The 27,481-nt window shown below is 35.8% G+C and overlaps 1 protein-coding gene and 1 long non-coding RNA gene across 2 annotated transcripts in view; one reads left to right on the top strand and one right to left on the bottom strand.

Annotated features, from left to right (window-relative positions):
* Positions 1-2,020: 2,020 nt before the first annotated feature.
* Positions 2,021-27,481, bottom strand: part of LOC146461344 (uncharacterized) — a 227,734-nt gene continuing 202,273 nt past the window's right edge. The window contains exons 6-10 of the mRNA XM_085087003.1: positions 7,826-7,847; positions 7,003-7,173; positions 5,446-5,568; positions 3,872-3,942; positions 2,021-2,248 (exon numbers count right to left, since the gene is read on the bottom strand). Of these exons, the coding sequence (XP_084943129.1) occupies positions 2,234-2,248; positions 3,872-3,942; positions 5,446-5,568; positions 7,003-7,173; positions 7,826-7,847 (402 nt within the window). The 3' untranslated portion in view covers positions 2,021-2,233. The remainder of the gene's footprint in view (positions 2,249-3,871; positions 3,943-5,445; positions 5,569-7,002; positions 7,174-7,825; positions 7,848-27,481) is intronic.
* Positions 2,753-3,103, top strand: LOC146461352 (uncharacterized). Its single transcript, XR_014857443.1, has 2 exons — positions 2,753-2,919; positions 2,981-3,103. It is a non-coding gene; the product is annotated as an uncharacterized LOC146461352 (long non-coding RNA).

Raw genomic sequence — 27,481 nt, 5'->3', positions numbered from 1 at the left:
AAACAGTTTCATCTGTTGTGTTTCTTGTTTTAGTTGCTGGACAATCATAGAGTGAATGAGCTTTAGTTAAATGGTTTGCCATATATCAAATCAAATTCTGAGACTATCAGAAGGTAAAAATGTCCTCTGTTTTGAGGCAGTGTGATAGAGTGTACCCAGCTTTAAACTCCCAACATTTTTTGATGGAAAAATAATCTTATGAAGGGCTTCTCTGTATTAAGCAACAAGAAAGAAATGTAGTACTTTTTATTTGTAATATATAACCTTACTTCCAGAAATGCACCAATTCCTGAATTTGGGTACTTTATATAAGACAGACCTTTTTTTCATTTTAATATTACTTCATGTTTGACGGAATAGGCCATTTCCGAGTTGCTGTGAACCTCATTATGAAAGCGAGGCTAAGTGCAAATCTTTTCATATGAAAGTTAGTTTTGTTTTTGCGTTTGAATGAAAACTAATTTTCATAAAACTTTGCACTTAGCCTCGCTTTAACAACGAGGTTCAAAGCAACTCGGAAGTGGCCTATTGTTTGTGTTTTAGTAAGAGTTTAGGGTAGGGGACACCTCGTGGTGTCGATCATACACATCAATAAAGTTCATGCATATCATTATCGTGCATTTCGTGACAAATCTTAGCCTGCGTGGTAGGCGCATGAAAAGTACATAGGGCACGATAAAGAGCGTGGAGCGCGAGGGAGGGAGACACGCGTGTCTCCCTCCCTCGCGCGCCCTATGTTTCTCATGCGTCTACCACGCAGGCTAGCCATATCTCAAATGTGGAGCTTGCAAGGGATCTGTGTAAACCGTAAGATGTGTTTCAGCAATTCCAAAGGAATAAAACGACCGTTGTGTATTTGCTGCATTTTCTTACTAATTGCCTTATCGCCCTCCAAATGATTGTGCGGTTTAAAAAAACAACCGCCCCTGATAGCGGCCATGTTTGGGTGTGGCTCATCTAGACTGCAAAGCTGTTGTGTTTTCGCTCATGGCCAACTTAGTCATTCCATAGTCTTTCGGAGGCAGTCGAATGGCACTCACTCAGTCACTACGTAATCATTAGTTTATTCCTTAAACCCAAATTAACCCATTGACGCGATATTGCGCAGTTTCTCACCTCCCTTAGAAAGGATATTTTTGTCCTCTATTGTTCTTATTGTCTTCAGAAAGACTGACCAATGAGAATGCATTGTCTGCGCATATATTTATAGGTCTTAAACCAGAAAGCAAGGCTTTTGTCCTATGCGTAAAAGATCAAATATCAATCAAAATAGCAGCCTTGTTGTTCACGCGTGAATTTTCAAGACTCCAATTTGCCGTTTTCAGATTAAACAAAAAAAATATTTTAAACACTCTCAATTAAGTTTTGCACAACTCAGTGGTCACAAAAAAGGAAAACAAACTGCTCTACTCGACAATGGCACACTGGCCGAAATTGACAACAGCAGCAGATAAGATCATGTCCACTGGTTCAGTTTTGAGCTCGTTCAAACACGCTGGTTCAAAAATAAATATTAAAAAACAATCAAATAAAGTGTTTACAAAACAATGGTCAGAGAAATGGGGACAAATGTGTTTTTGACTCACTGAGCCCAGGGCACACAGGACGTGAACACTTGGCTCTGTCGTCTTGATCTACAGTCCTAGTCAAGTTTAGTTGTGACACTTCACAACCAAGCCGAAAATGTCCCTCTCCTGCTCCCCTCCCCTTCTCAATGTTGTTTTTCGGAATTTTTCTTGCCAATCTTGTGAACTAACATTGAGTGGACAGGGTAGCGAGATCTGTCTCATCTAATCTGACTAACACTTTAGTTTGTCTCAAAGCCATGACGTCACGCATCAAAACGCGCGCTCTCATTGGTTCTTGTAGTCACATAGTAGGCGGCGTTTGGTCTGGTCATAAAATTAAGGGGAGGGGAGAGCAGGGCCCCCGAGCCCCTCCCCTAAATTTACCAGATATTTCCCCTTTGAAGAAGACACCAAATGTGCACTTTCATAAACACCACATACACTGATTCATTGTTTTGCTGTTTTATTTACTTGGGACTTTCAAAGTTCTACATAAATGTTTTCTAGCCAAAAAACTTATTTCAACCACGTTCCTCAACACTTGTTATCATTTTTCATGTTTGACTTACATATCTTCAATCGAATTACTAAAGTGTTAGTCTGTAAATTGTAAGATGCAATCTTGATTGCTTTTTCCTGACCTCATAAAGAGATTGCTGCCTTCTTTACTCGTTTGGCCCCTAGGAAAAGATAAACACATACATCTGAGCTGATTTTACCAAAATGGTCATTAGAAGTTTTCAGATTAACCTGCATTTCAACGTCTTGCCGTGGGTTACAACTTGGGGGGGAGGGGGTAGGAGGGGTTGCATCATCTGATACACCAGCACTCTGCCCAAAGACTGCCCTTTGTCAAAAATGGCATTAGTGGGGTCAGGAGTCTAAAGTTGGGGGGGGGGGGGGGATAGTTTGGGAGAAAGGGCTTGTTACGTTGTTCCGATTTGGTTTTTCACTGCTTTTCTAGTCAAAAGACTTCTTGGAAAGTCTTTAACCGCCATATCGGTTTCATTTAGGGTGAAAGGCCAATCTCAGACACCCTGTCACAGTCCCGTGTATTCTGTGGTAGCAGGGGCAACAGTCCACTATTATTATTATTATTATTATTATTATTATTATTATTATTATTATTAGTATTATTATTATTTTTTTTTTTAACATTTTTATTAGCCTAAGACAAACAATATTTACAGTACTACGCACTACTTATAGTACTTTCGAAGTTACAATTCTTACAGTTTTCGCAATACAATATCCGGCTTACAATATCACGCTATACTAATAATATTTACAGTGCTTACAACATTACACATACATTTAATAGAGGAAAAGAAGCCAAAAGATAGATAATTATGTAAGAAATAAATATATAAATAGATAAATAAATAAACAAACAAATAAATAGATAAATAAAGAGCTAAATATACTAAACAACTAAAGATGAGGTCTTTGTAGCAAATATATATATGGAGAAAGGAAAGTTATATAAGATTCTCACTTTTCCATTGTAATTTTAGGTTCGTTAAAAACAACAAAAAGCTAGAGTGTGATTCAGTCATTTTGCATGCATATACTTCTTGATAGAACTTAATGCTTACGACGCATTCCAAAAAAGTGTGTTCCAATGAATCAGCGTTTTGACACTGAAAGCAGGCATCGTCATTTCTAATTTTAAACTTTTAAGGTCGTTATTAGTTACTAAGATTCTATGGAATAATTTAAAGGCAAATTCTCTTAGTTTACTGTCAATGGATATTTTATAGATGTTTTTAAATAATTTGCTCCAATGGTGGGTTAGATCAAAATCCCGCTTTGACCAAAACTTCACAGCTGTAGGTTCTGTTGTAACCTTTTCCTGAAAAAACTTCTAGTAGTCTTTGCAACGCATTTTAGTCAGTAAGATTGTTTTATTACCAGAGAGATAAAATATATTACGTTTCTCAAGAATACTTCTGTCAGGTATAACATTCTCAATAGCATCTTTCTTCAATCCCATAGACCTTTTTTCATAGATGGCGGCCGATTTGTTACTCCTTTCGATATATGTTAATTAGCGCTACTAGTCTTGTTTTAGAGCAAAAATTCTATTGAATTTTGCAAATGCTAACGGCGCTAGTAAGGGTAATTTTAATGCAAACAAAGAATTATTTATCGGCAGCCATTCATGAAAAAGGTGCATATAGGTTAAAAAGCCTGAGCCATTCTTTCCCCTTTCACCCCATATGGCCTCGGCAGTCACCAATGCCAAAAATTAGAAAGGAAAATAAAAGACATTCTTTGTCGATGAACAGCCCTTTGGCACTTACCGCTTCTCTTTCGGGGGGAGCTTTTCCAGGCGGAGGGAAAACTGGTGGGGGCCTGGGTTCCTTTGGTGGGACTGAGAAGAAATCATACCCATCAGAAGTTACTGTTACAGTACGACTACTAAACACTGGCCAATCAGATCACAGTAGGATACGAACAGTGAATAATTCCAAACTTTTAGGTTTTACTTGCTGACCCCCGTAACAGTAGTCGCGCTGTAAACATTTTTCAATGGTTCGAATCTGAAACTTTTTAAAGGCTAAAAGTATTTTCAAAGAAAGCACCTATTGTTTTTGTCATCTTCAAAGTGACAATGGAAATTCAACCTGCCTTGTTTCATGTGGATTACCTTTGCGATGAAACAATATTCTTGAATGTTCTAGTTGGAGATTTTTATAACAGTCTTATGCAGTAGCTATCATTGTTAATTAGTGCACAGGCGGCCCAAGCTGAAGATGTGAGCGATGATCATCTTGCCTAATAGCCGTCAACGGGCGCAAATAGAAGAGTTTGTATGGGAACATTTACGATCGGGTTTAGAAGGTACAAATACTGGAAAGTTCTTAATAATAATGAAATACCTTGCTTCTAAGGCGTATTACCTATTGTCTTTTTGCCATTTTGTGGTAATTTGAGGCCATTTTAGAGAGTTATCACTTCCTAGGTTTCCCACTCTTTTCTCTTAAAAGTGTGAAACCTAGAAGTGATAACTCGCTAAAATGGCCTCACATTACCACGAAATGGCAAAAAGACAATAGGTAATACCCCTTAGAAGCAAGGTATGTCATTATTATTAAGAACTTTCCAGTATTTGCACCTCCTAAATCCGATCGTAATATTCCCATACAAACTCTTATATTTGCGCCGTGACCGCTATTACGCAAGATGATCATCGCTCACAGTTTGAGCTTGGGCCGCCCGTGATTAGTGAAGTTTTTGCCGCCTAAGCGCAGAATTGATTAGCTAATTCATGGTCACATGAGATCTAACTATAGAACTATTTGCCGCCAATCAATCAATCAATCAATCAATCAATCAATCGACTTTGTTTAACGAGGATGATACTTAACAGTCTGTTACGACTGACAAACCTGTGGCCCTGTAATTTCAGATCGAATTGGAATTTGGAAATGTTGGTTTTTGAGGAGAGGGGAAAAAAGGAGAACCCGGTGTAAAACCTCTCGGAGCAACGACGAAAACCAACAACAAACTCAACCCACATATGACGCCGAGATCGTGAATCAAACTCGGTTCACATTAGTGGGAGACGAGTGCTCTCGATACTGCGCCATCCCTTCCCCCCCAAGTTCCAAGGCCTATGAGCATGTACAAGCTAAGTGCGAAAACTATGATGTAAGAGGGTAACAGTGAACTGTTACCAGCGAATGTTGACTGCTTTAAAATGTGATCAAAACGACTTGTGAGGGAGCGTGATGTTGTCATAAGGTTCTAGCGAGTTTTTCAAAGTCTTGTTTGTTTTGTCCGCAAATGGCCCTTCACTAGTCCTCGGAGAAATAATATAAGGTGTTTCCCTCGAGACCAGTCATTAAGTTTTATTTTACTGTTGCGTATTTACCTATGAAGATAGGCTGACAGGATGGTACCTCGTTTGATCCACACTCGCAGCTGTAATGCTGGCCGTCTTTCGAAAACTCAAATTTCTCACCAGCTGAATACATTCGATTACCGTCACTGCAAACTGTTGACAAGAAATGGGCTGGTTTAAGCAATGTGTTCATCCGAACCGATACAGTTTCATCTGAGATTACTTTTTAAATGCATAATACACCCTTCTAGTTTTCATCATATTAACCTGTTTCAAAAAGACATATTACTAATTTGAAAAGTGTAATCCGACTTATTGAGTTCTGAACTGGATAAAAGTTGGGTTAAATGATATATGAAAACAATGAGGAACAATGTTGCACCCAATTTCCAAACACCGCAAAGTTGGATCACAATACTCGGCTGCGCCTTGTTGTTTCAGTTCACTTCTAGATGTTTGGAAAATAATCGGATGAAACACTCTTTCGAGTGTATTTGATATAGCTTCTTAAACCATTTATAAATCTCAGAGAAATTCAAAGAAAAAATTCACTAATTAATTAAAATCACTTTTCCAAATTTCCTTCACTGTAGTGATTTCCTTTGTTTCCAATTTATGAATTATAATTGAGTTTAAGAAGGCTGTTACGAAACTATTCATTAAATTTGCCTGAAATTGCGATCAGATTTTTAGGTGTTACAGTTATGCAAATAGTTTCCAAGCACGCCATGGCACTCAGTATTCGAGAACCTTGATGACCACGTCGAAAAGTTAAACCTCGCTAGGAACAAAGAAACGCGAGGAAGTGGTGCTTGGAAAAGAGAGTGTGTTTTGCAAAATACCTTAGACGCATGCGCTTGTAAACTATAAAGGGGGATTGATAAAACTAACCTTGTCATTAAAAAATACAGAGTGAAGCGAAAAGATGTCTCCGAATACGATGTACCAAAAACAGTCATCTACGGCCGATTTAATTTGAGTTATACTGAATAGGCCATTTCCGAGTTGCTGTGAACCTCACTATGAAAGTTGCTTTCATAATAGGGTCCAATGCAACTAGCAAATGATCTATTAAAAAAAATACTTCAATTGTAATAAAAGTAAATTATGTTAAATTTTAAAAACGGTGCCTACTAATACAGAGGTATTTTATGCACAGAATATGACTATGTGGGAAAAACAGATCTTAGCAAGGGCAATTGGAATCCAAAAAGAAAATTTGGGGTAACCACGCATTTTTCTTTTTAAGAGATAATTAAGCAACTAGAATTCTAAAAGAGCCAAAATATAAAACAATGTATTGAATTTTTTCCCAAATTGAACATAAATTATCTCTAAAAAATGAATGGTTACTCCCAATTTTCTTTATAAATAACTAGGGCACTTGCCAAGGTCTGTTTTCTCCGCATAATTTTAAACCGCGCAAAAATATGCCTGTATTTGTATTACCACCCATAGGAAACCCGAGTATCTCGAGATGCGCAGAACGTATGCGCAGTAACAATAGTAGGCACCGTCCTTAACAAATCAATCTCTAATTCGTTTAAAAATTATATACAAAAAATATAATTATTTGAAGCGACTTACCGCATTTTTCTGGACAGCATTCCGCTGCTGGCTCAATTTCTTTTTGGGGACAGATTTTCGGCATTTTAGGGCATTGGTAAAACAAATATTCAGGTGGACCATGCTTTCCTTTAGGACATGCCACTTTCTCACAAGGGTTACGACTAATAACCTTCTTATTACATTCATAATCTGGAAAAGGAAGGAAGCAAGGAAAAAATTGCGATCAATAATAATAATAATAATAATAATGATAATGATAATGATAATGATAATGATAATGATAATGATAATGATAATGATAATGATAATGATAATAATAATAATAATAATAATAATCATAATCATAATCATAATCATAATCATAATCATAATAATAATTTGATGACGAAAATTACGGGTAGAATCATTAAATCGATAACATTATCATTCCTGATTACAATAATAATAATAAAAAAACAAATTCCTGTCAATTTTATATTTAATATACGGTGGCGTCTGTAAACAAGGTATCAGAAAAACTATATATAGCATCTATATGATGTTTAAAACACAAGCGGAAGTGTTTCATCGGGATTTAAAACCACGAGGCGCAGCCGAGTGGTTTTGGACCCGATAAAACACGTGTCCATTATTTTGAACGGCTTCATTAACATTCCTGGAAAAGCTTGTGTCAAGAGAGCTTTTGTGAATGTTGGATATTAGCATACGAGAAAAACATTAAACACCGCATACTAATAAAGACGAGGCTTTGTCGGGTTTTAAAACCTCTGCACGTGATGTTTTATCGACCATCTGATAGGTCAATGGGCTTATGAATTATTAATAACTTTTTGAAACTTACCATATGATCTCTTCTCTATGATCTAAGAGAGAAAAGTACAAATAAATAAATAAATAAATAAATAAATATAAAAACATCAGTGATGTCTTTATATTCTGGGCTATTTTTATGTCAGTTTTTTTGGCTCTGTCTACTTTTTGATGGTAACATTCATCGCAACATTGTCCCTGGAGTGGATCGAAAACATCTTCAACAATGTAGTGACCAAAATTATTATCAACAAGAGGATAAAAACTCAAAAACATTTACATCAATTTTAGCTCATTTAGCAGTGAAGCTAACATTTGCACAGATCCGAATTACTGCCAATTCTTTTGTTTGGGAAAAATATAAAAGTGAGAACTTAACACGCGAAGTACATTGTGTTGGGATGGCTTGGAACTTTCTCTAGTTTTTCATTTGCTTTTATTCGTCGGAGAATATTCCAATAAAACGGGTATTGGTTTATTACGGGCGTCAATATAAGTCATGGTTCATATATTTAATTATAAAGAAAGTAGACATAAGGAGGTTTTAACAAAATAATTTTAAAATGATGCAGTTTATAAAGGGTGATTTGTCGGAGAAAAACTTCCTCATTCCTCATTCAATTTCCTTATTTAGACAAAGAAATTACTATTTTTTTTGCCCTAGAATGGGACAGAACTAAAAACTTTACGATATTATCTGGGAATGATGTGAATTTTTTTGTATAACAAGCAATTTTTTTCGATACTGTATCCTGCATTTTTTCCATTTTTTTGTCGTGTGGTTGTTTATCAAGAACATTTCCACTAAGTTGGATTGCTTAGAAGTTTCACAACTTTGAAGGACGGTGCCTCTTTTTGCCACTGCGCATACTTTCCGCGCATCCGGGATGGCCCTCGAAACAATAATTTCTAAGAAGGCTATATACTTACTACTTCAAAATTGTTGATAACTATTTGTGAAAAGAAGATCTTAGCAAGTGCTATTGAAACTGAAAATGAGAATTGGGAGTAAACAAGCATTTGCTTGAGATAACGAAGCTTCAGTTTACAGAAAAACGTCTTAGGCTCGACTCTTGTTGAGAAAACTTGAATTTCTTTTTTAAGAGTATGCCTGTGTCACTGAATAAATAACAAATTCTTAATGCCATGCATTGTTATGTATCTCGAGGCTTTTTAGAATTATTGTTGCTAATTATCTCTAAATAATGTGTGGCTACCTCCAATTTCCTTTACCATTTTAATAGCCCATGCTAAGATTTGCTTTTACACAGAGTCTTAAACTTCGCAAAAATACTTTTATATTAGAAAAAGTGTTTAACAGTGATGTTTTAAATTTTCTCTCTTACGTATTGCCCAGATACACTGCATCGTGAACAAATATCGATAAAAGTGGTTCACGTTCTTGCTGATGTAGCGAGTTTCCTAGCTTAAGTAATAAGGATTTCAGTAAAAGATTAACAATAATATTTACTCATGTTTTACACACCGATATTGCTGCATGAAGACGTTTTAATCTGCCTAAACATTTAACCAATCAAAAACTGCGTAACACAGATATTGTGGTTCTTTATAAGTTATACTACCTATTGTGCAAAGAGGCTCAAGAAAGACTCAATTAATTTTGTTGCCATTAAATTTGATCGTTTTCTGGATACCTAACAGGTCAGTCGTTAATTTCTGTGAAATTTTTAAGGCTGGCTTCTAATTTTCGGAAATGCCCCTTAAACCTTATATCTGCATCTTAAAATGTTATCTCAGTGGAAATCTCTTCATTTTATGCTGCGGAATAGTCATTGCGGGAATTCATCGTTAGAAATATTTTTTCGAAGGTCTATTAAAATGCAATATCTCCCTTACCGTCAAACGACATAAATTTTATCTCTCCACTAATAATTATAACACTGTTTTAAAAGTCAAGCTTTTTTTATCTAGTTTCAAAGGCAGTATTCATTTCGTTTGGAGGAAATCTGGCCAATGTTTTTGCTCTCCGCAAATCTGGAGGTTCTGAACCCTCGTATTTCTATTCAAGTCCATCCGGAGGGGCCTTTTCTGTTCCAAACCCATAAATATACCAAAGAACTAAAAAAAAAATGACAAAAGTGACTTAAAATAACAAACCTTATGATTGATTCTGCCAGCAGATCCATCTAGCACCGAAGCGGTAGAAATTAATAGAAAGACGGCAAGACTGTACATAACCATGTTGTCCCTTCGATTAACACACAGGTGTGAGTTGGCACTTTTCATTAATCTGTCTTTAACACAAAAAATAATGAGATATTTCTAATTACAATCTAGTATTATTTAAGAACGTCCATCACATTCACAGACAGTTTGCCGGCTGAAAGCCATTTTCATTACTTGTTTTAAACTGTCGTTTGAACAGTTGAATAAACTATAATGATACTTTTAGCTTCACGTAAATCTGTTATCATTTTCTGTTATTTGCTTTTGTTAATGTAATGAATGATTAGCAAGAATTTCTCAAAAAATAATTTGAGGAAAATAGTATGACTTATGACTGTCTGATTTTCTGACTCTTTTATTCTAGTCTTAGATTTCATTTTTACGCTAATTTCAGACCTCATGTTGTAATTAAAATATTTTGGAAACCAAAATCATGAACTCATTTCCTTGACATTTATCAGTGTTTTTGTTGCTGGCGGTATCGGCTTTAATATAATATTTTTTTCGTTGATTTAACTTGGAATTGTAAATAATGCACGCTGGAAATCATAAAAGAGCTGCACAGGATATTGTTGTATTGGTTTTTCAACACATTTTCTATTCATCGTGTCTAATTAATTACATGTTGGAAATATCTGACCAATTTGATTCTTTGAAACAATTTTTTTTTTGTTTGCGCGGCTTCTATAACTGCGTTATTGCTTGTGAAAGTGACCTAGTTTTAGATTCTCCTTTGACTTAATAATTACTGAAGTGAACGTGTAACTGTGGGTCACGTGTGTTTAAAACAGATTAATATTCTAGCTAAAGGTTAATCTACAATCACTACCATGACCACAAATTTAAAAAAAAAACACTCTTAAAATTGAAAGAAGCAGCTTTTTTTACATTAAGCAAAAAATTAAGGTATCCTTGAGAATATGGATAGATTTTGTTCGCAAATCATTTTTGCGTATGCGTCAAAGAAATCTAAACATCCGACATCCAATTAGGATTAAAATTCATACATGTCCGAAATTGAATGTTCATATTCTGTGTCAACACAATAGTGTGGGCTTCTTTTTCATTACTGGTACGTACGGAATATGGATAGATTTTGCTCGCAAATCATTTTTGCGTATGCGTCAAAGAAATCTAAACATCCGACATCCAATTATGCTTAAAATTCATACATGTCCGAAATTGAATGTTCATATTCTGTGTCAACACAATAGTGCCGGCCCCTTTTTCATTATTGGTACTTACGTGGGGTCTTTTATTGCTATTACATCTAAAGTCATAGTTTGGAATCACAAGTTATCAAATGTTGAAAAGTATGCTTCGTCAGAACATTGCCGTCATTTTGGTGAGGATTTCAGAGTTTTTGTTTGCTTACCTGCCATATACACACACTCACACCTTTCCGTTTTATGTAATGTAATGTGTAAAACACGAACAGCAGAGTTTTATGTAATGTTTAAACATAGTTAATTAAAGGAAATCGTTATGAAACCTGACAAACTTCTTTGTTGTAAGTTTTTGTTTGCCTTTTTTGACCCTGCACAAACAACAATAGAGTTTGGAATCTGTTGGAGCAACTGACCAATAAAAACGTTTTTGTTAAGATATTCAACTGTGGTGTGAACGTTAAAACAAAGGATTGTGCAGGGTCGAGGCCCTTCCAACATAAATTGCAGCACCATTGTTTTCATCACAAGGTTTTCTAACCAGTTTCTCAAGTAACTATGGTTTAAAACACGAGCATCAGTTTTTTATTGGGATCTAAAACCACGAGGCGCAGCCGAATGGTTTAAGACCCGATAAAACATGTGCTGTGAGCTTTTTGAACAGCTTCAAAAACATTCCTGGTAAAGCTGTCCATATTGGACAAAGCTAAATCAATTATGAAATGTTAATGAGTTTTCGAACTCTTCTTAAGGAATAGAAGTACAGTCGAACCTGTATATAACGGCCCTGTATTAAGCGGCCACCCTTTATTAAGCGGCCAATTTTCAAAGTCCCGATTTTTCGCTCATACAAACGCTGTATTTGTTACCTGTATTAGGCGGCCACCTCTATTAAGAGGCCGCGGCCACCCTGTAGCAGTCCTATGTTTGTCTTTCTTTGTTATTTTTACCTGTATTAAGCGGCCACCCATGAATGGAAACTAAGCTATATGTTTTTTTATGCGGTATTTCATTGTGTTTAAAATGCGATCTATCGTCACGATAACGAAGCTAATGTAAGCTGATAAGTCGGCCATTTAGTATCGTTAACGTCCAGTTTCAGATGTCCGCAATGTGCTGAAGTACAGTACCATATCATGAACGCTAAAACAAGTTTGTTTTGAATATGCTTCACTCTTTAGCTAGAAATTCCTCTTTAATTAGCTTGTTCTTCTGTCATGTGATGGAGAATGAATCGCCTTTAAAGATCACTGTCAGATGCTATAGAACATGCAGAACAACTACGGGCGTTTGCGCAGTACCATGGATAACAGGAATTGTCGCTAGCAGTGTCGACAGTTAACGACTTGCTCCACAAACAAAAGTTTCAAATGCCGAAGCGCCAAACGCGCGTGTCCGACTTTTTTAAGTCGCCGTAATTCTTACTCTATTCCTATTTTAACTTGAACAATTTTTTTCTATTGTACTTCTTTTAATTAGAAACATTTCGGTTTTAACTCCACTTCGAACGTAACAACTATGAAATGACGGAATGAGTTATTTTATTGTGAACTGTAAGTCATAGAAATACAGTACTGTATGCCGTAGAAAAGTAGAGGACAATTTATTGCACAGTGCTTTTACACAATGTTACGTATATTATAGCTGCTACAAGCTGGCACTGAACTTTGTTTAAAGTATTGATCGCTTGAAAGAGTGTTGATTGTCCTACAGTTTTCTTTGCATGAAATGTTTTTGTATGATACGCCATTGAAATTGACATTAGACCACGCCCAGTTAGTATTTTTAGTGATCCTGTATTAAGCGGCCACCTGTATTAAGCGGCCAGCTCCTCAAGTCCCGAGGGTGGCCGTTATATACAGGTTCGACTGTAGTTCTTTTCGCAGAGTGGTCAGCATGGTTAAGAAGATAATAAGTCAAAATATTGTTATAGTTCGAGTTCTCTCACATCCTGCGAAGAAGTACGTTAAAAAAAAGATTTATTTCATACATACTGAGATTTACAGATAGAATTAATCTGTTGAAAACCCGGTTCGGAAATTCTCGCAGCCAATGGCAACATCGAAACTTCTTTCTCACACGTGGGAAATCCATTCCATCCAATCAGAAAGCGGCTCTCAAAACGCATCAACATTTTCAATGAACGAATCACCGTGGTAGCTTTGGTGTAGCTTTATCGATTGCGCTAGCTTTTTTACGCCGGGATTTCGCCTTTTTCGCAGGACATTTTTAGACGAGTTTAAAACATTCTGATAAACAACTACTGGTGGCTGAATGTTCTGGCAGTAGGTTCAAACCTTTGGATAAACCCATCCGGCGAGGAATATATTACCGACCTAGAAAACAAAAACGCAGCGGGGTGTGAAGCTACTTACTGTATTTCTGCTGGAGAAAAACGAACAAAGAAAAATTGAGGAAATTTAGCCAGAAGAGCTCAACCGCTACGTTGGTGAATTCACGGTTAGTGTGAAAAGAAAAGATGGCCAAGACTATGAACCATCAAGCCTTCGAGGATTGTTTTCAAGTTTCAACCGGTATTTAAAAGAACGAAAGTACTCAGCGAGTATAATATTATCGAAGACATTGCGTTTGATCACGCAAGAAAATGCCTTTACGAAAAGAATTTACTAGGAATCTCAAATGCCGAAGCTTTGCTAAACACAGTGGGGCTTTTCAATTCGGTAAATTTTGGCTTAAGAGGCTGTGAAGAACATCGGCAGATGACTTGGGGCGACGTGCAACTTCACATGGAAGCTGACGGAACTGAATTCTTAGAGTATTCTGAACGGCAAACGAAAACTAGAACGGCAGCAGAACTTCGTAATGTCAGGAGCTGTTAAAACGAAGGCTTTCGAAGCACCAAACGGTGCACCCGAAAGAGATCCAGTTGCCGTTTACAAGATTTATTCCGAAAAGTGACCTGACGCGATGAATAAACCTGATGCGCCGGCATACTAATAATCTCGAAATAAATTCCACAAAGAGTCCTTCCTAAAACTGTGGTTTAAATCAAGTGCAAATGGGTCATAACAAATTCAACATGAGTTTGATGAAAACCATGGCGGAAAAGGGAGGCCTTTCAAGTAAACGTCTGATAATCACAGCGCTCGAAAACGCATTTTTGAAATAACGTGATATTGATTTTCGTGTATTTCCATTTCGTTTACTTTCATTATAACAATAAAACACTTGAGAGCTATGAGTACATGTTTACCAAACCTGTTCAGCACGGAAAAATCTCAGTATGTATAAAATAAACAAATTACAGCATGGAAAGTGCTTTGTACGGTGTTAAAGCACTCGTTGTTTTATATCAGAAATCTCACTCGTTCGCTGCGCTCACTCGTTCGATTTCTGATACGTCAACAGCTCGTGCGTAAACACCGAATGTGCGCATTTTCCATGAAGTAATCTATATGTATAAAAAAACTCCAATACTTGTGAGAAACATGGAAGATGATATCTGTAACATTTTTAGGGGTTCTCTGAATCAGTAGTCGAAATATAAAGACCTGAAAATACAGGAAGACCTGTAGATAGTTACTGACTACTCAAACTCTAATTAGTATCATTGCTATTCCAGTTTTAAGTATTTGTTGCTAGTTCGCTTTCCTGCAGATAAAATGTGTGCAAGATTTTAACGATAGCCCTATAATTTGTGAAGAGTAGAGGAATATGTCAAATTTAAGAGTGGGGTTGTGTGGAAAACTTGCCAAAAGCATTGGTTGGAGTACATTTACTCCGCTGGATAGCGACTTATCCAGTGGAAAAAGTTATCCGCTCTTTGAACAACTGGAGCCTGGTTTTTGTGAGTTTTTGTTTTTGCCAGTGTCTCTCAGAAATAAAATGACTAATGGTGCGGCTACTTGTTATCCACTTGCTTGGTTAATACTAAAACAGTTTTTCAGTAGCAATTTCATCACGCTATCAGACTTTACTTATGTGTACAATGTGTGTCGTTGCATTTTTCGCCTTTCTTAGAATTGGCGTACTGAGTGACATCCAGCTCAAAAGCTCACTGAAGTAATTTTAACAATAATAATAACAATAATGAACTATAAATAAACAGTTAATGCAAATATTTAATAGTGATTGAACAGAAAAATCCAGCCATAGCAGAACTTCTTTAAACACAGCAGAAAATTACAGAAGCCAGTGATCTTGCTCCTTCATTCTTGTCTTCTGTTGTTGATACGTGTTTTATATAAACTGCTTTTTCAAGATATGTCAAAATTTGCTGAGTTGTAACCTTTCTTTTAGTCCAAGAATGACACTCTAACATTTTTGTCAATAACTTCTTTTCAAGGTTTCCTCTTGCACTACTTGCAGTAAGGTTATAAAGGACATTTTGATTTTAGGCTTTCGCCTATTTCTGAAACTTAGTAAAGCTCTAAATGCTTTTCAAAAACTAGGTTTTATAAGATAAAAGCAAATAGATGCAGAAAGAGAGTTATTTGGGGACGTTTGAAATACATGTGCAACAAATATAAATTTAGATCCATCCAACATTTTTTAATAAACAAGGAATTGATTATGACTCTGGAAAAGAGATGAAATATTGTATCTTCTTCATGAAATCTTGCATAAACCAAAACTTGGTTCTGCGATGATTGCTATCCTCGGGCTCGCCTTTTTCATTGTTTAAATATACTTGGGCTTCAAAGCCATTCCCGCCAGACCCAAGCGTAATGCAAGAGTTTGTATGGAGATCAGGAACTGAAATTGAAATCAATTGCTGTATGAGTAATTTACGGAATAAAGTTCTTTTTAGACAATGTTTAGTCTTATTTCTTGCCACTATTCGGTGTATTTGAGCGATTTTAGGTTATTTACCCGACGGCGTTTATATGTTTACACTGCTGTTTATCTGAAGACTTAGCAACCAAGTCAACTTTTTAAATCGAAAATAACAAAGGAGATTAATAAATGTCCAAGATAACACAAGCAATGCTTATTCAAAGGTCTGTAGAAACCATAAATACCACCAAATTACTCACGTTTAATCGGCAACGCGAAAAGCCTTCAAATCAGGTTCGTCGCCAGCGAGAACGCGGCACACCTGACTCAGTTTGGTCATGCGCAGTGAAGCCGAGATATAATTTTACTTCCGGTCCTGTTTCACGACGTCTGCGTTCCTGTATCTTAATGTCCCTATTTGCGAGATGGGACACCCATCAGTCGCAGTTGTTGTTGTTGTTGTTGTTGTTTTTTTTGGTGTGTGTGTGTGTGTGTGTATTATGGAGAGGCTTAATCCTAGATATTTTTTTTCTATACAACGCCCATAGTTTTCGCATCGGTGCTGCTAGCTGGGCATCTGCCAAAGGGTTTTTAAACTCTCAAATCCGTAGCCTTTTCTTCGCTGCATTAGAACTCCTGGCATTAGTATTCAATTAGAAGATACATGTAGCTAAAAGCTTATGCAGGCGCTATGTTTAACGCCCCCCCCCCCCCCCTAGTTTTGTTGCCAATACCTTTCGGGTGGGAAGACCCACCAAATCAGCGCACTGTGGTCTTTTCATTATATTTTTTGGCCATCATCTTTGGTAGAGCTTTGAATTCCTTATTGTTCCCTCATCGTTTCTCAGCTATTTTCTTAAGTTTTGTACTTAAAAAAAAAGCGGCCATGAAAAATGGCGATTTTTTTTTTCATCTCATTGCGGAGCGAGTTTGTATTTTGCTTCTAAGGTTTTTTTGAAGCGCTCAAGTAAACAAGCTTGGCGATTAACGCAACTAGATTTCATCTAGTCTTATATTCATCTGTTGATTCGTAAGACTCCTTGCAAATGCTTTCATCATGTTTAGTGATCTTTTAATAATATTTACAGAATCTGTCAGACATTGTACTATTCCAACAGTTCAAACATTAAATGTATGGCAATGGTCAGTCAAGTCGAAACATAACATGCAAATTTTTTTTCATATCATTAGTTTAGATAAATTTTTGAAGTAATCGATTTTAAAACGATGGTTGACACTGATCATCCATGTCAAATTTTGCATTATGAATGGTATCCAATAGCCACATAAAACAGAATCTCTCTCTTGCATTTCACCACTAGTATAAATCATTGGTTTTCCATTTGTTGATGAATAATTTGCAATTTCAAACAACATTATCAACCCGACAGAGTCAAAGTATTCAGCGTATTTATCACCGTTTCTGTAAGCTACCCAATGTGTACCAGGACCTTTCTGTGAATCCAAATTGATAATTCCTACCTCGTCTTTTTTCATTTAAGTGGGTGAATTATCGCGACTGTAAATACCTCTTAAAAGTTTTGTTCTAAGTTTCTTAACCCATTCCAACAGATTAAAATTACTGAGCGGTGTATTGATAAATTTTATAGTAACGCTCCTATGAATGGGATTGGATTGAATAGACTGGGGTTTTTTTTCCGAGAAGCAGACCCTGTCCTTTTTTGGGAGCTTTTTTTTTTTTTTTTTTTTTGCTTTTGACCAAATTGTTCCCATATTGCAAAAAATGGTGGTGATATGTAATCAGCTGGAATGACTTATCCACCCTTTTTTATTTCTGTAGTATTTTAGTCCTTTGGCGATCAACTTGAAGGACTTTACCAGTCAAAGCACCCAGCAGTAAAGGCACACCAATACTTGGAAGCAAAGTGTCCAAAAATCCACCAGATTGCTTTTTTTGGTAGTTTTATCATAACTTGTCCGCCTGTATGAATTGCTTTAACTATCAATTTTTTTCTCTGCTTCAGCAAGACAGTCTTCGTGCTTAATCAATTGATCTATTTTGTTTTGTGAATCAGGAAACCTCCAACCTGTACCCTTTCCAAATATTTTATCGACACCGGCATTAGCCAGACCAGACAAAGCACCTGTTGCGAGAGCCGGCATTGCTTTTGCTGCTGCTTTAGTGGCCATAAGGAGAAGATTTGTTCCAAGTGAAAATAAACATGACCATAGACTGCCACCTTCTTGAATGGCTTTCCTTATCTGTATTTACTACTTTAATATCGACACCTCTTCCATTTTTAACTGTGTTTTTGTCAATGAAACAGTTTGTCAATTAAGCTATCAGGACCAGTCAACTCGTTTTTTGCTAATCGTATTGTTATTGCTAAATTATTTCTCAACGCTTTTGCCAGTATCTCTCTGTCTTTCCGACAGAGTGACTCCATGTGAATGATACCTCGTCATATCTTATATATAATACATGTTACATAGTTAACGGAAAAGTACTTTGCTGTCTTTTTGTATTAATTCAGCGTCCTGTTCATATAGAGTCAAGGCATAGATAGTATAAGCTGTAGTTGTTGTTCCAGACAGTTCATATCTGAATGTTAATTTTGTTGTTCCATCTTTTATTTGTTTCTGTTTTTTTTTTTTGTTTCGTGAGATGGAGACAATGATTTAAAGTTAGTTACATTCATTAGATTTCCTTATTAGTATTGATAATTAGCACGTACATATTTCAAAATATCTCTGTAGACACGTGTTTAATCTGCTTCTGGGGTGTAATACAGTTCAGGATATTCGTTTCCGTCTCCGACTTCAAGATGAGCATTTGTAAGAGGTCTTGGATCAGTTGACACACTGAATGTATTATAAACAAATGGATTAGCTGTTTTTGCACCAGTATACGTACCATCAACCATAAAACGAATACATGTCTGGGTTTGGAAAAATAATACTGTTTATTTTAAAATGACCAGCTCTTTGAGTTGAAGAATTGCTTCTTTCAAAGTTTTCTTTCAAATACGTCCATTTGAGTGGCTTGAGATATTGCTCCATATACAATGTGACCCTTCAGAGTTAAAGGTGATTCGAGACACAATCAATTGCATTCTTGTGACAATTACTCGGCAATTATCTGCAGCTTGCCAAATAAGATTTACATCAGATGCATTTTCCATGTTCAATTCAAGTTTTGTGGAAGGAAGTAGTTTATCTTCCAAAGCTTCGAAAAATAAATATCCATTCAATAGGATTTCTGTATTCACAACAGCAGACAAGCCCAGAAGCACTTTTCTTACAGAGAAGCCCTTGCTGTAATTTACTTGCGCTGTTCTTTCTTCAGCATATCTACTAGAATCGCATAGCTATTAGAATTCTCGCCATCTGATTGGCTATCGACGCGAGGAATTCAGAGTGGAATTGCAACTTGAAAGCGAGGTTGACTGATATCGCACCATAGGAATTCGTAGCCTCTCATAGCAACGCAGGCAAAATTTTAAACAATTATGTTTTCAAAACCTTTGTCTCCGTTTACAAAGCAAAAACCTGACCGAAGTGAGGAAACAGAAGATTTTCCTTGCTTTACTTTAAATTATGACTTCGTCGAGAGATTTTTTAAGAAGCAGCTTACGCTTACGAGCACGAGAAATTGGCAGCAGTCTATCGCGAAAGAAAAAATGGCGGAAGAAAGAGAAACAAGCAAAAGTACTTCAGCTACCAAGGAAGAGCCGGTTTTAATTGTAGCGTACACAGAAGATGAACTAGAGGCCTTCAAAGAAAATATGGCTTCCGAAAACACACAAAAAAGTACGAGTACTGCCGTTCGCCGTCTACAGTCGTGGTACTTTGCAAAGTACAAAACTGAACTCAACTTAAACAGCATTTCTAAAGCAGTACTGAAGCATTTTTTTTGTTGAAAGACGAAAAACAAAAAACGATGACGAAGGCACAGAATATGAGCCTGGTTCACTTCAACTTACCGCAATGTGCTTCGCCGCTATTTCCTCCACAGGCCAAGTCCACCACCGCCCGATAACTTCAAAATTGAGAAAAATGAAGAATTTGATGAAGTTGCCAACATGTTATCCGTTAGGAAGAAGGATTCGAAGAGGAAAGGTCTTGGAAATAAGCCGAACGCTGCTCAGCTCCTAGAAGAAGATGAAATCGAGAAAATATGGTCCACCGGAGCACTTGGCCTTCAAAATCCTCGCTCGCTTCTCCATCTTTTTTGGTGGAACAATGTCACGCACCTTGGCATGCGAGCTTTTAAGGAGCAATACGACTGCCTCATACAAGATTTTACCGTCACTAACCGGTACGTTGAATATAAGGAACGCCAAATGAAGAATCGCCAAGGAGACGAAGGAAGTTCGAGGAAAAGTGCCAGAAAGTACAACAACAAAATCTGGAAGACGGATGGAGGAGAGCGGGACCCATACCGAGCATTCATTGAGTACGTCGCACGTCGTCTTCAAGGTGAAACCGTCCTGGAAATTTTTTCCCCACTCCACTGGATAAACCAACATCAAATATTTGGTATAAAGCAGTTCCCGTCGGTAGAAATACCCTTGCAAAAATGATGCAGAAAATCACCTCCATCGCGTCCTTGGACGGAAAATTCACGAATTCAAGCGGCCGCAAAACAGTCATCCAAGGCCTTTGTGAAGAATTTAACCCACTTGAAATCTCGGAGCTGACAGGCCATGCAGACCCCAATTCAATTTCTAGGTACAGCCACAATCCCGCTAAAAAGCAACGCCGAATATCTAACAAGCTGGCTGGTTTTACACCAAGTGCTACCACAACTGCAAGCGACGCGGGCAACACAAGCAGCACTTCGCCTCAGCTTTGGCCAGAAATTGTTGGTAACAGCTCAGCCTCTGCATTACCGCCGGTTGTACAGAAGAGAGTTCACGACGAAGGCAGTTATTCGGAATATCCAATGAAAGCTTTGAGCGGACTGTTTACCGGGGTAGCGTTTAACAACTCCCCAGTAAATATTTCAATCAATTTTCAGTCGAAGGTTAATCCCGACGGCGGCAAGAGCAGTTCTCTGCATTGAAATGATCACTATATTTACTTAGTTTTTTGACTTTTTGCTTGTTTTCCTTTCCAAAAACTCATGTTAGCAATGACCATTGTATTTTGACGTACGATTCGAGCACAGTAATTCTTATTTGGAGGCAAGCAACTTACCAGCAGATTTGTTGAGGTCTCAGTTTGGATGCACGTTGCCAACCTTTTAGCCGTTGTTGAAGAGTTTTCCTCGAGTTTATGATTCGTGAAGGTGAAATACGTACTCGATGATAAAAGCTCTCAGCACATTCAGTTTCATTATTTTCAACGTAAAAATATACATGTAATTTGCAGCCTCTGTAAAAGTTCAGAAAACGGTGATTTGTGAAACACGAGGTTCAAATAAAGTTTTGTGCATTTGGCTTGCTTCCTATTCGCTGGCTCTTAACAGTCGTGACAGTTCATTTGAAATGGCTTTTTTTAAGGCCCATTGCCGATATTGCAACATTCGCCCAAAGAACGGTAAATAGCTTCATTTTTAAAAAGCTATGCGGTTCAAGGAAAATTCACCCCCTGACTCGTGAATTCCACGTTAAATTTTACTTGAAAAACCGATATCGCACTCCTAGCGATATCGGTTTTTCGCGTGAAATTTAACGTGGAATTCCCTCGTCAGGTGGTGAGTTTTCCTATAGTATTTAAATAATAAAACTCATTTGTAGCTGTTGATCCTGCATAACCGGGACTGTGTTCCACATGGTTTGCATCATTACAGTCATAGACTTTTCTACTATTTAATTTAACATCAAAATTCTTTATCAAAAAATGGCTTCCGTTAACATTACTGTTGTGATCTCCAGCGGTTATGGTTATATTAGCTCCATCAGCTATCTTGAGGACTTTAAACCCCACTGATATTCTTGCATTATACTAATCAAATGGAGTCACTTCTCCTGAGGTGTCAGCAACAAACCTATAATGTTTTTTTTTTACATCTTGTATTAGCAACGTTAGCGTTTAAAGGTGTTTCGAGGTAAAAAACAACGTCTTCATATCGCTCTACATATTTCGGATTTCTGAATGATTTCATTGTATCATTATATCACATAATTTTTTAGTTTACCTCCTGAATCAATTGATTGACTCTCTCGGCTATTGCAAAATCGTTCAATGATCGGCGAATTGGTGATTGACTATTTATTGATTGTGTAACAGGCTGTTTTTCATTCAATAATTGAATGATTTTATCGCCAGCTTTATTTTCAACAAATTTACCAGTTTTTTTAGCTGTCTTGGTTGCTGCTTTCGTTACTGCTTTTTTAGCAGTTTCTTTCGTCGTTTTTCCGAATACCTTGGATCCGGTAGATTTTATTACATCCATAAATCCTTCACTCTCAATGTGTTTCTTGGCATATCTATCCAATTCTGGATCATATTTCCTCTTGAATTTACTTTTGTCACATTTATTATTACGTTAAATTAATACGGGGCGAAGGGTTAGACTCATAAACCAATCTACACCACTCTAGTCATTTGGTCTACCATGACAGTGTGTTGCTATATCGTCCATCCTTAATGAGTAGTATAGGAAATGGGGGTATAAGCGCAGTTTCAAAATTTTGCGTTGATAAATTGCACTAAAAATTGCGCCATCAGAATTTCATCATATGGAACATCAATTCAATAACTGCCCGTCATTGGGAAGCGATAAATGGTTCATTCATAAGCGTCTTTTAAGGGTTTGTAATGCACCCCGCGCTCAACCAAGATATGGATTTCAAATCAATTACCGCGCCAACAAAATTGCGCCAAATCCTAGAGCCATTCTTGAATAATAATATGGCCGCCACACTCTTGCATCATCAATGTTTATAAATAGGATAAGTATTCAATCTGTGAAGCGTTTCTGAAAATTTGAAAATTTTGAAAAATCCAAAATGGCTTAAAGAGAAGTCGCTTATATATAATATGAATAAAGTTCCAGAAAATTTATCTAATGAAAGATATATTTCAATGGAAAATTTATCAAAATCTGAATTATTGAAAATTATATATAAGCAAAATAAATTAATCAAACGAATGAAACAACCAGTTCCAGCACCACGCACCAAAATCATGGAACGTCCTATTCCAGCACCGCGTAAAAATGTCAAGCAAATGGTTAAAGAATATGAGGAAAATATTATTACACCAGTTCCACCTCCCCGCACTAAAATGAAGCGAGTGAATAAAGCTTTGAAAGGTTTTACTGAATCATATGAGGTTAATATAATAGATGAAAAAGACCCATTAGTTCAACTACAAAAAACTAGACGAAAACTAGGATTTTATATAAAAAAAATACTAGAATCCATGAAAGGTATGAAGTTTATTGAAAATTTGAAAGTAGCATTCGAGAAAATGACAGGTGATAAAATTATATCCAAGGTGGCTTATTTTAACAGTAAGTCTAAAACGATCATCAACCAAACAGAAATTGCTGAAGCATTGATGTCGTCTGAAGAACAAATCTTGAATAAGATAGCTCAATGGATATCAGAGGGTTCAGAGTGGATAATAAAATCGGTAGACAATCATTACTTAAATATTGTGAAATATGAGCCAACTAAAGGTTCATCATATATTAAACTACCAATTGAATTACAACATCATAGAAAAGGATTGATAAATCTGAAGAATAAAGACAATGAATGTTTTAGATGGTGTCATGTGAGACATAAATGTAAAATGGATAAAGACCCGCAGCGTATTAAAAAATCTGACCGAAAATATGTTAGTGAATTGAATTATGATGGTGTTGAATTTCCAGTGGACATCAAACAGATCAGGAAAATTGAGCAACAAAATGAAATCAATATAAATGTTTTTGGTTATGAAAACAAGCAGTCATATCCACTCCGTATTTCGAAAGAAAAGTTTGAAGATCATATGGAATTATTACTTATATCAGAAGATATGAATAAGCATTTTGTGTACATCAAAGATTTCAATCGATTTATGTTTAACCAGACCAAGCATAATGACAAGAAGCATTTTTGCATGCATTGCTTACAATGTTTCAGCACACAAGATGTGCTTGATGGGCATAAACTGAACTGTATTGTAATAAATGGAGAGCAGGCTATTAGGATGCCAAGCAAAGATAACAACATATTAAAATATAACCATTACCAAAAACAATTACCTGCCCCATTTGTAATATATGCTGACTTTGAAGCTTTAACAGAGAAGATACATGGTTGTCAACGGAATAATGATAAATCTTTTACAGATGCTTATCAAAAGCATACAGATTGTGGATATGGGTATAAGGTTGTTTGTTGTTACGATGATAAGTATACCAAAGATGTTCAATTTTATAGAGGTGAAAATGCTGTTTATAAATTCATGGAAAGAATGTTGGAAGAAGTTCGATATTGTAAAAGTGTAATTAAAAAATATTTTAACAAACCATTAAAAATGACGAATGCAGATGAATTAAAATTCCAAAAGGCTGACAGATGTCATATTTGTAATTTGGTGTACAAAGAAGGGGATATAAGAGTCAGAGATCATTGCCACATCACAGGATTATTTAGAGGTTCAGCACATCAAGATTGCAATTTGTCATATAAACTCACTGACAAGATACCAGTGGTTTTTCATAATCTGAGAGGATACGACAGTCATTTCATAATGCAACAGATAGGTGAGATTGTAAAGAATCATAAATATATGAATGGGAAAGGTGAGGAGTGTCAAATGAATGTAAATGCGATTCCAAATAACATGGAGAAATATATGGCAGTTATGTTAGGAAGTAGTTTGGTATTTATTGACAGTTTTCAGTTTATGAGCCAATCACTTGCTAATCTTGTTAACAATCTTCCAAAAGAAGCATTAAAATACACAAAAGAGTTCTTTAAAAAGGATAAATATTTTAATCTGATGACAAAGAAAGGTGTATACCCATGTGATTACATGGATAGTTTTGATAAGTTTGAAATGACTGAATTACCATCAAAAGAAGAGTTTTATAGTCAATTAAATGATGAGCATATATCTGATGAGCAATATGACCATGCAAAAAAAGTTTGGAAAACCTTTAAAATAGAAAATATGGGAGTATATCATGATCTTTATTTGAATAGTGATATACTTTTATTAGCAGATGTTTTTGAAAATTTTAGGAAAACGTGTTTGGAATATTATAAGTTAGATCCATGTCATTATTTCACAAGTCCGGGTTTGAGTTGGGATGCTATGTTAAAAATGACTGGTATCAAATTAGAACTTATGACTGATATTGATATGTTCCAATTTATTGCAAAAGGTCTAAGAGGTGGTACCAGTTACATTGCTCATCGATATGGAAAAGCAAATAATCCCTACATGAAAGAGTATGATGAAAAAGAACCATCTTCTTATATCATGTATCTTGACGCAAATAATTTATATGGATGGGCTATGTCTCAATGTCTTCCAACAGGAGGTTTCAAATGGTTATCAGAGAAGCAGATTGAAGAGCTAGATATAAGGAAGTATGAGAAAGAATCAAAGAAGGGAATAATATTAGAAGTTGATTTAGATTATCCAACCGTACTACATGATCTTCATAATGATTTTCCATTAGCACCAGAACAAGTTTGTGTAAGAGAGGATATGTTGTCGAATTATTGCAGGTTGATAAAAGAAAAGTATAATATTTCAATTGGTCAAGTTCATAAATTAATTCCAACGTTGTCTGAAAAACGGAACTATGTATTACATTATAGAAATTTGCATTTATATCTTGATCTAGGTTTGAAAATAACCAAGGTTCATAGAGTACTTGAATTTGATCAATCTCCATGGTTGAAACAATACATAGATTTTAACACTCTTAAAAGAACTAATGCAAAAAATAGTTTTGAAAAAGATTTTTTCAAACTGATGAATAATAGTGTATTTGGAAAAACCATGGAAAACCTCAGAAAAAGAGTTGATGTAAGGTTAGTTACAGATGAAAAGAAACTTGTTCGATTAACATCAAAACCAACCTTTGTATCCAGTAAAATTTTCAATGAGAATCTTGTGGCTATTCATAAGATCAAAGAGACATTAACCCTGAACAGGCCAGCATATGTTGGGATGTGTATTTTGGATATAAGTAAAACACTAATATATGATTTTCATTATAATTATATTAAGGGTAAATACGGCAATAGAGCGAAATTATTATTTACAGACACTGATTCTCTAACGTATGAAATTCGAACAGAAGATGCCTACAAAGATTTTTGGAATGATAAAGATAAATTTGATAACAGTGATTATCCAGCAGATAGTCCATTTTATGATGCTAGTAATAAAAAGGTAATTGGTAAGTTTAAAGATGAAGCGGCTAGCAAACTGATAACAGAATTCATCGGTTTGCGTAGTAAAATGTATTCATACACCAAAGATGATGGCACCAACAATAAAACTGCTAAAGGAATTGCTAAAAGCATAATCAAAAAAGTCATTAAACATGAGGATTACAAAAATATATTATTCAACAACGAGCAAATGTATCATAACATGAAAACGATCAGAAGTGATTTGCATATCCTCAAGACCTGTTTACTAAACAAAGTTTCATTATCATGTTTTGATGACAAAAGGTATATTCACAATGATGGTATGAATAGTTATGCATATGGGCATTATAAAATTGCTCAATTAAATTAAGCAACCCTCTGATCATATGATAATGAAATTCATTCATGATCGGATCTAATGGTAATACAATCATCATTATAATAATACATAAAATTTATTTTTAAGCGGATTTATGGTTTAAAGAAATGTTACTATTATATATTATAAAATGGTCATAAAAATATCTGATAAAGATTATTCAATACATCCAGTTTATGATTTGTATGCCGCTTCTGATGATGGGAATATCATAAATGTTGATAATAAAATACCATCGAAAGGTCATAAAAGTTGTAATGGATATATGAAATGTCTGGTTAGAAAAAATGATCAAATGTTAAGAATATATTATGTTCATCGTTTTGTTTGGGAATGCTTTATTGGGGCAATTCCGAGAGGAAAAGTGATTGATCACATCAATGATATCAAAGATGATAACCGTTTATCCAATTTACAATTATTATCCCAAAAAGAGAATAATAAAAAAGCAGCAAAAAATCGTGATTATTCGTTTGTGGTCAATAATCATATCAATAAAAAATTCGTAAAAGCCATCGATTGTAGTACCGATGAGGTGACATACTATGATAGTATGTATGCTGTTCAACAAAATCTTGGTATTAATGCAGGGATAGTGAAAATGGTTTGCGAAGGCACTAACCACTGCAAAACTGGAATTTCAAAAAAGAATGGCGTCTCTTACAAATTTGAATATGTGGACAACGAAGATATGCCTGATGATTATATCAAATCATCAAGAACAGGAGAAAAAAGACAACGACTATTAACCGATGAAGAAAAGTGGTTGAATAGAACATTTGTATGTAGGTGTGGTAGAACCATGTTGAATAAAAATAAGAATTATCATAAACAAAATTGCATCGATTTATACTAAATTCTTCAACGGTATCCAAGAATTAAAATCATCACTATATCCTTTCCATTTTACTAAAGCTTGT

This window comes from Pavona decussata, unplaced genomic scaffold, assembly GCF_977016875.1.
Source record: "Pavona decussata unplaced genomic scaffold, jaPavDecu1.1 SCAFFOLD_199, whole genome shotgun sequence".
Lineage (NCBI taxonomy): Eukaryota > Metazoa > Cnidaria > Anthozoa > Scleractinia > Agariciidae > Pavona > Pavona decussata.
This window is presented reverse-complemented; position numbering and strand designations above follow the sequence as displayed.